At 44.2% G+C, this 9,945-nt stretch overlaps 1 protein-coding gene across 2 annotated transcripts in view; it reads right to left on the bottom strand.

Moving 5' to 3' along the window:
- Positions 1–9,945, bottom strand: part of MBOAT1 (membrane bound O-acyltransferase domain containing 1) — a 111,026-nt gene that overhangs the window by 20,732 nt on the left and 80,349 nt on the right. For both annotated transcript variants that reach the window (XM_070778321.1, XM_070778322.1), the window contains 3 exons: positions 9,014–9,068; positions 6,936–7,119; positions 4,681–4,873 (listed from right to left, as the gene is read on the bottom strand). In XM_070778321.1, coding sequence (XP_070634422.1) covers positions 4,681–4,873; positions 6,936–7,119; positions 9,014–9,068 — 432 coding nt within the window. The remainder of the gene's footprint in view (positions 1–4,680; positions 4,874–6,935; positions 7,120–9,013; positions 9,069–9,945) is intronic.

Here is a 9,945-nt window from a genome sequence, read left to right as displayed (position 1 = left end):
TAAAAGAGATGGGAATACCAGACCACCTGATCTGCCTCTTGAGAAATTTGTATGCAGGTCAGGAAGCAACAGTTAGAACTGGACATGGAGCAACAGAATATTTCCTTAAAAATAATCAAATGAGCTTTTTAACAGATTAAAAGGAAAAATATGGTCATATTAACAGATACAGAGATGACATTCCATAGAACTCATCTTTTCCTAATTAAAAACAAACATCCCCTCACCAAAACCCCTAAACCTTTGCAAACAAAGAAGCAAACCTGTTTAACTTAACAAAGCAATCTACAGAGGACAAATAAAAAAGCAGCAAATGTACTTGATGCTTGCTTCCAACTTTTGACAGTTATGAGTAAAGCTGCTACAAACATAAAAAAATCAAACTAATGAAGTTGTAAAGCCTGAGATCTGGGGGAGATCTCAGAGCAACCCTTCCCATAGCTCTGTTCATTCCGTTTCTAGGGGAGTTCAGGTCCAGCTCACGCTAGACTTCTAAGGGCTAGTGGGAAGAAAAACCACCCCCTCGAAGTTTGCCTGCTTTCCTTTTGGCATCGTTGATGCCTTAAAACTGCTTATCTTACGCTTAGCTTTACTGTAAAGTGATCTGGCTTCTTTCAGAGAAGGGAGGAAAGAAACGAGTCCTGAGATCTCTTCCTCCCATGCCGACTGGAGGGAAACTCAGTGGAAAAGGAGGAGGACACAGCCAGGGTGCAGCAGCTAAGAGACCACGAATTTACAGTGTGGGCACAGACGGCGAAGGACAGAATTAAAACCAGGAGAGGACGCACTCTTGAGGCCCGGGCTGATGGTGCTGCAACCAGCACAGCAATCCAGGCATGCCTTGTCCTGTCTCCAGCCTCAGATCTAAAACACACAGAAGAATAACAATTTTTTCTTTTGGGGGGGGCGGAATCCTTAAATATTTTCCCAGGATTCTGTAAAGCATTCCACAGACATTTCTCATTTAGTGCTCACAATGGTGTGAAGATGGTGGTTCATACTACCATCGTCGTGGGAACGGTGATCTCCTGGGTTCCTTTCTCTACTTGGGAGCGGGGTCAATTCACAGCCTTGGGAGAGCTGTCTCAACTTCTAGGAACCTCTTCTCATGAGTAGATATTATAACAGTACCTATTTTAAAGGGATGCTGAAAGGATTAGACCAAATTGAAAATATGTAGAGTGCATAATACAGGGCCTGGCCCAAGTTAACATTCAAGAATGGTTAGCTGCCACCATCATCATTATTACTGCCACCCACATCTTGCTAGTGAGAGGTCTAAAGCTTAGTGATGTTAACATTAAGATCACTCAGTCCCGCCAGGTGTGCAGGACTTCCCTGGTGGGCCAGTGGTTAAGACTTCGCCTTCCAATGTAGGTTCGATTCCCCGGGTGGGGAGCCAAGATCCCACATGCCTTCAGGTCAAAAAACCAAAAGATAAAACAGATGCGATACTGTAACAAACTCAATAAAAACTATTAAAATGGTCCACATCAAAAAAAAAAAAAAAGAAAAGATTGCTCAGGTGGTAAACAGTGCCAGACTCTGAACACTAGGGCTGATTCCACCAGCCTGATTGGCTGCTGCTGCCAAATCGCTTCAGTCGTGTCCGACTCTGTGCCACCCCACAGACGGCCTCCCACCAGGCTCCCCCATCCCTGGGGGCTAGGAGCCGTCTTGAGAGTCCCTTGGACTGCAAGGAGATCCAACCAGTCCATTCTGAGGGAGATCAGCCCTGGGATTGCTTTGGAAGGAATGATGCTAAAGCTGAAACTCCAGTACTTTGGCCACCTCATGTGAAGAGTTGACTGATTGGAAAAGACTCTGATGCTGGGAGGGATTGGGGGCAGGAGGAGAAGGGGACGACAGAGGATGAGATGGCTGGATGGCATCACTGACTCGATGGACGTGAGTCTGGGTGAACTCTGGGAGTTGGTGATGGACAGGGAGGCCTAGTGTGCTGTGATTCATGGGGTCGCAAAGAGTTGGACACGACTGAGCGACTGAACTGAACTGAAGAACCAGAAGAGGTGACTCTCAGAACTGCCGCATTTATACACGGTCAGAATTCCCTGCTCCCCTTAGTGCATCCCGCCACCTTTTATCCAAGACTGTTCTTGCCTTAAAGCAGTTAGAATCTCTAAGTTCACCAATCCAAAACCGGCTTCACTTGCATTGCACACGGCTCTAACATAACGGAAGATAAATTCATTGGACACCCCTATTTGGGCATCTGTGATCTTTAGAACACAGCCTGGGCTATAACTGAGTCTCACTAATTAGTACTAATTAGCAGGAGAAAAACCACTAGCCTCATATGCTAAGTCCAAAGAAAATAGCTCCATTCTTTCAATAGAAACGGAAACTAGAACTCGACGTACAGAGTGCAAGTCAGCTGGGAGTCATCGAGAGGCCAGCTTTAAGGATTAAATGTGTAACTGTGTATAATTAGTACATAATTATATGTAAATGGTGTTTGAAGGAGCTGCATAAAACAATTATTCGGTTAAGCAGTTTAAATATTCCCCGTTACACTATTCATTGCATCTTGACTTATAAATAATACAAAGGTTAATTTCAGACCAGCCCATGCAATCTAAACTAACGCAAACTTCAAATTGAGGCCATGCAAATTAATGAAGCGTTTCTACTGAAGCTACCAAAAACAATGAAGAAAGGCTGGTGGGGAAGAAAAGACAGAGGTAAGTCCACAGAGAAAGCAATCCATGGCAAGGGTTATTTCTCTACTCTAAATATCTGGGGTCACTCCACAAAGGACTGAGTGAGGCCGGACACCCCTGTGCCCTGCAACCGCCTCCCCGCCCAGATTCCCGCCAGTACAACCCACCTCGTGTTAGACTTTCCCTACGAGGCCACGGAATGGCCTTTCTTTCCTCCTTAAATCAGGAGCCGATTTAGTCCAGAAGCCAGCCCATAAGCCCTGGGGTACAGAATGTGGGAGCAGGAACGGGAGGGAGAAGGGGGGAAGAAAGGGAGGAAAAGCGAAGAAGTAGAAATTAGGAAAGGAGTGAGAGATTCCATCACACACCCTCTCCAGGTTGGAGCAAAGCGAAAAGTCTACTTCAGTAGAAAAACACACCCAGTGTTCTGAGTGGTGCTGCATCCAGAGGAGGAGTAATGCCCACCTACTGAGGAAATGACTCTTCAATAGTAAAGCATCGGCAGGAAAGGCAATCAGATACAAGGAGCTGGGAGCCTCGCCCAAGGACCAGTCCGTACACGTCATCTCCTCTGCCATCCTGTCACTGCCGCAGCTCTGGGTATGCACTGCCTGGTGGGTATATGTGTCTGGGGCCCCACTGAGTGCAATGACCATGAGGGCTGAGATGTCCGACTTTGAGTTCCTCGTAGCACAGAGCCTGGTACTCAACAAAAACTCCTTGCGTTAAACTGAATGGGACCGGGAACAAACTTTCCCACACAGCAAATTTTGGAAAAGCTCTTACGTCTCTCTGTGGTCAAGTGCGACATAAATTCTGCATTGGACTGCACTTGTCTCTGAACACTGTGACCTTTAAAAATTCATTTGGACCAGAAGCAGGGAAGAAAGAGGAATAGGGATCACTGCTCTGTTGAAAGGATAGAGTTTCTGTTTCAGGTGACAGAGAGAGTTCTGGAAATGGATGGTGGTTATGCTGCATTGTTGTGAGCGAACTTAATGCCATTAAGTTGTACACTATGGTGGATAAAATGGCAAATTCTACATTATGTTTATTTTACCACAATAAAAAAATGATAAATGAATAAATCAGTAGTTATAAACTTGAATTGGGTGCTAAAAACTTAAGAGTATGAAATGAGAGAGCTCAGTTAAGTGCCGCACCCTTATGGAATATGGTCTACTAGGAACTAAGTTTAATAATCTACTTCATTTCATAAACCAAGTCACTGTTCCTGACATCAGGCCCCCAGGTCACTTGCAGCTAAGGTGTTCAACTTCCCCTCCTGAAAGTCTTCCAAATGCAAAATAGATATTCCCTATGGTTACCATGCCTTATCAAAATACTTTACCATTCTTGGTATGTAAATAGAAGGTTTATTGCTCACCTTAGCAAAGGTTTAAACTTTTCTGGTGTAAAACTCTTTAAAAGGAAAAGATATAAAAGCTTAATATTGACTAAAGTTACCTCACAGGGGAAAAAGAAAAGTATGATAATGCCCAATTAAGTTGAACTTTCTACCTTAAAAAAAAAATCACTTGAAATCAGCTTCTTTCTAAAGCATAAAGCTTAACCAACTATTTCTTTAAAAGTTCAACCTAAATAAGCACATGTATGGGTAAAATTCAACGTGTATCCTGTATTACAGACAACCCACAAAAATTACAAGAAAGCCAGATCATTCTGGAATTTTCCCCTAACTTTCCATTACCCTAAATAGCCAAGTTTAATGGGTGGATGCTGCAGCTTCCAAGGTCTGACATCTGCTAATAACACTGGGTTTAAACAATAGCCAGGACTTTTTTCCTTATCACAGATAATTGAGAGGAGGGTTACCCTGGAAAGTACAGAGTCCCCCTGGCTCAACCGCCTTCCATTACACACCGGTCTTTTTTTTTTTTTTTTTTTTTGGTTTAAGTGATCCAAATGTTGCTCTGGCCAAGCCCTCCAAGAAGTAGCATTTTTTCCTCATGCATTCAGCGCCCTCCAGCAAACTCACCTAAGGTCCAGGCAAAGTAATACTTGGGCTTGGAGGCTTGCATGACAATGTATAAGTAGCAGAGTCGGGTCAGAAAGTTTGCTTCATGAACAAACCAGTCGTCAACCAGGGAGGTGACAGGGAAGGTCTTCGTCAGCGTCAGAAACAAAAGGAGAGATACCAAGGTCACGCACAGTTTGTGCATCACGGCTCCCTGGAAATGGGGGAGAAGAATGAAGTAACTATTCAGAAGACACTGGTGCGTGGAAAACAATTTCAGCAAAGGGATGCTAAGAATAAAGCTGCCCCATGGCTGCTGTAGTAATAGTCTCTAGAAGGAGAGGCAAAGGGCATTATTCCTCAGGGCACAGTTTCAGATGATGGGCATACATGCTGTATTTAGACGTAGGATTCGCCTCTGACACCCCAGGAAGGGATGGATCTAAAAAAAAAAGAAAACTCTTACCAGCACATTCTACCATCAAAGGTCAGGTGGTTTTATTACCCAAGTGAGAGACCACTTGCTCAGTTGGGTCCGACTCTTTGACAGCCCATGGACCGTATAGCCCACCAGGCTCCTCTGTCCATGGGGTTCTCCAGGCAAGAATACTGGAGTAGGTTGCCATTTCCTTCTCCAGGGGATCTTTCCGACCCAGGGATTGGACCCTGGTCTCCTGTGTTGCACGCAGATTCTTTACCATCTGAACCATTAGGGAAGCCCCTAAACACATGCAAAATCAGTAACATTACAGGATGGCAATCTTCCATCAGAAAGAAAGAGCCACTGGCCACCTGGTTGGTCCTGCAGCCAGCAGAGCCAAGGAAATGGATCTGAGTCACCAGCAAGGAGCACAGAGGCTTAATAAGGAAGGATTCTGGGCACGTGATTACATGTCTGAGCCAGGACGTGGGCAGGTAGCTTTACAAACCCTTTCTGGATGGTTTCCATGCAGTCTGCTCTGGGGTTGAGATGTACTGAGGTTTTCAGTTCCCCTGGATGGAGTCATTTTGCCCAGATTCCCTGACATCCAGGAGATGTCAGCTAACACCCAAAGAATTATAGTCCCCAACTTTATAAAAGAGACTACTTTTATTTGTAACAGCGCCTGCCTCACAGGGTGGCTTGGGGTTTCAGCGCAGGAATGTTTACAAGGGGCTAGGCACAGAGCCGGATTCCCGGCACATCACAGTAGAGCACAGCATGCTCTTCTAACTGTTCACCACTAGTGCGCGCCAGCCCCTCACAACCACATGTCTCTGGCCAAAATGCAACTTCAGAGCTTCATGCTCTCTGTGCACAAAAATGCAAGTCTCCTTGGAGGGCAACGTGAAGACTCTCTGATACCATTATTTTCCAAATAATGTGACACAGAACTCCTGTGACAGACCCTGTGTGTAAGCACCTGCGGTTACGCAGATGACACCCAGCCAGTGACCTCCCTCCTAGATTCTGTCCACAAAGGTCTCTGATTCACCATAAACTGCAGAGGACCTGACTGTGTCAAACTCTCAGAAAACATATGCTTAATCAATCATTTAAACTTTCACATACTTAATGTTGCCTAACAGTGGCATTTAAAAATATTTAAATTATCCTCAATTTCTCCCTTTCCAATGTTTCTCTTCCTTCCATTGATTACAAATTTTTCTTAAATATAGGATATCTGATCTGGATATGTTCAGCAGATTTGCAAAGTTCAATGAGTTATCCTCATGTTGATTAATGTGAGATTAATACACTTCAAATTAAAACATTATTTCAAAAAAACACCTTCAACTTTCTACAAGTCAATAAGATGAAACTTACTGACTATAAGGCATGCCAGGATAAAGCTGGTTTCCCTTGCCATAGTAAGGCTCTGCAATAAAAAAGCACATGTATTCTGGTTCCCACTCTTTCCCTCTTCACCATTTATGACATAGTATCCTTTGGCTGTCTATGAATTTCTATTCGTAAAGACACATTTGAAGGTGTTAACTACACAATTGTAGGTACATCATAGGCAGTAAATACTGGCTGGTTGGCAAGTAGATTAATTGCTGTAATATTTCAGGCCAATGAGCTTCTCTGTGAAATAAATTCCTGTTGCACCAACATGGAGAACTCCTGCAAATAAATACCAATGTTGATATTTTAAACAGGGGGGAAAAGTTATGGGCCAAGCTTTCTGGTAAACTGTTTGGATTTTTAATTAGAACAATTAAAAGTGACAGCCCTGGTAGCAAAGCTCTACTTCCTAGACCTCTGGATAAATACTTGGCACCGAACAACTTACAGTAGGAGAAGGTTCTGGCAGACTGTGGAAGCCTTTTTCCTTCCAGTTCACTTCCAGCAACTTCATGTGTGTGTGTCTCCCCTCAATGAAGGCTATATAATCCTTGAAATTGTTACAAGGGCCTGCTATGACACTCATGAAGTTGAGAAGGTAGCTCACATATTCCAAAAAGGAGGGTTTTGCTCTGCGAAAATAAAGTGAAAAGTTGAAGAGTCTTCAGTCTTTGATTTTTCTTTCATATCTGCAAATACGCCCGTTGTAAAGACAGGTGTTGTCTCTGTCGCTTGTTAAATGCTACACGCTCTTTCTTTGTTCCGTTTCTTTAAAAACCCACCTAAGAGTGAAATGTAGTTGAAAGGCAGTGAAGGAGGCGAGTGGCTCAGAGACGGCACGGCACTCGATGGCGCCCTCTGCTGGCTAACCGCAGCTCTACACGCGGAGGGCCAGACCGGGATAAAGGCAGCCTTGAGGCTGGGGAACAAACATTCTTTCTGGGCAACCTCAGCTGTCTGTCCACCCGAGAAAATGAAGGTAATAAACATCAGGCAGGGTGGGAACCCGGACTAATGGGACTTGGTCGAGATGGTGTGAGATGGGAAAACTCCCTCCCAACTGCCAAAATAAATACAAAACAAATGATGGGTGGAACTGGTTTCCGCTTGAAGAGGCCACACAAACTACTGCTGTAGCTGTCTCCTGTCTGCTTTGGCCTCCGGGCATGACGTCCCAGCCAACAGACAAGGGTGGCGGCAGGAAAACACTCTGCAGAGGCCAGCTGTGTCTAGTGTGTTAACGGCAGGCTCCAGTGGTTAAGACTCCGCACTTTCAATGCAGGGGGTGTGCGTCTGATCCCTGGTCCGGGAACTAGCATCCCATATGCCTCACAACCAAAAATAAATGAAGTGCTGTGATATTGTCTGAGTAGAGTTGCATTAAAAATCGTAACATTGGAGAGCAAAAATAAGTACCAAAGGGCATGCTCTTCTAACGACAGAGTTGTGGGAAAAGGATTCCTCACAGGGTTAGCCCTCTAGCGTTTACACCGCTATGATGCTCAGCAAAGAAGTTGGTTCATGAGACTCTTGCGGTGGTTCTGTCTCCATCACTTCCAAGTCCCGATTCCTTAATGAAGGAATGAAGCGGGGACCCTCTCTCATACATCCCGGTTATCTCCTGCTACTCCCTGGTATTCTGGTATTCATTGGAAGGACTGATGCTGAAGCTGAAACTCCGAAACTTTGGCCACCTGATGCGAAGAACTGACTCATTGGAAAAGACCCTGATGCTGGGAAAGACTGAAGGCAGGAGGAGAAGGGGACGACAGAGGATGATATGGTTGGATGGCATCACCGACTCAATGGACGTGAGTTTGAGTAAACTCCAGGAGTTGGTGATGGACAGGGAAGCCTGGTGTGCTGCAGTCCATGGGGTCGCAGAATCAGACACTGAGCGACTGAACTGAACTCTCTGGTAGGAACTCTTCGCCGTGGCTGTACCACCCTCCCCCACATGCCATTTTACAGCCTTATCAGTGCTATTCTCCTCTTTACACGGCCTCCCTTCCTCTCTGATGCCCACCCCCTCTCTACTTCACATAACATTGGCCAAAATCCACCTTCAAACTTTAGCTTCCTCCTTCCTCCTCTTGCCCAGCCCATATTTCTCTCTCCAAAACTATATCCTATCTTTTTTCATGCCAGCATAATCATACTGATGGGCACAGGTAAGTGACTGTTTCTTGAGGATGTCCCCCAACTCCAGATACATGCCCAATAAAAATAATCCTGGAAGAAACAGAACAACCGCAGTGAAGGAGAATCCTGGGAAACTAAGAAAATTACAGAGCCACTAACCCTTTAATCAAGGGAACCTATCCCACAACTACACCCAAATCCATTTAAAATGACCTATGAACAAGGTTATCGTAGCTTACCACTTATAAAAGCCAAAGACAACCCAGTCTACCGATTGTCCATCATAAGTAGCTTCATTCCATAAACAATATTACATCCATATAAACAAGGAAGAGCTCTGAATACGGATGCCCAAAGGGCTCAAGAATATATCGTCAAACTTACTTTACAGCAAGTCGATGTTGCTCGCTGGAAAGATCTTCAGCCCTTCGACCTAGTCCTATGAAAAGAAACATTTAGAAATAAGAGGTTTCGAGTGAAGTAGATCACTACATCCTAAAAGAGGCTGATCAAAACTCCTTTGAAAGAAATGATTCATTTTTATTTCATCAGTCATAAAGAGTCTCTGTTTTCCTTTTTTTTTTTTAAGTGCTCTGGATCAAAGAGCCGCCAATAAGTACATGAGTGAGGAGGAAAGTCTTTATAGGTTCTTAGGAAGAGGGGAGGATTCGGAGGTTACCCTTATTTAATTCACCAGTATGAACAGGGATCTACACTGCATATATTCCTTACCACGCTGTATAGGTTTTCCCTGCTACATGAGACACACAAGCCTGCCTTTGCGGCCTGCACTCGCCTAACTGCCACCCAGATTATGCTGGGTACACACACCTGGTACACGTTGAGAATGGAATGGAATGGGAAAGGAATAGGGCACTTTCCTCTTCCAAAGGGAAAAAAAAAAAAAAAAAAGGAAATGTAACCCTGAATGCAGGGAAAACACCAAAGAATTATCAGGAGGTTTTTCTTCTTTTAAAACGTACCCATGCCAGAACTCCCAACCAAATCACACTTGTGCCTCCTAGAAAATGCGTCTGTTAACTTACAGTCAAGGAAACCAAACTGTCATCTTAAAAGCAAAAGAATTCGACTTTAAAACTGTATATTTAGCTAAGACAGATTACGGTCAACAACCACCAACACAACTCAAAAACATGCCTAAGAGAAGGCAGAGTGTTTCTGGAATTTACTTGTTCCTCCTACACACAAGAAAGAAAAAAAGGCAAATAAACATTTTGCAGCATGTAAGGGATATTCTAAAAACAAAAAACAGGGTAAACTGAGAACGCTTTAAAAAGTAAATTTAGGCAAAAAGC

The sequence above is a fragment of the Bos indicus genome, chromosome 23 (assembly GCF_029378745.1).
Source record: "Bos indicus isolate NIAB-ARS_2022 breed Sahiwal x Tharparkar chromosome 23, NIAB-ARS_B.indTharparkar_mat_pri_1.0, whole genome shotgun sequence".
Lineage (NCBI taxonomy): Eukaryota > Metazoa > Chordata > Mammalia > Artiodactyla > Bovidae > Bos > Bos indicus.
This window is presented reverse-complemented; position numbering and strand designations above follow the sequence as displayed.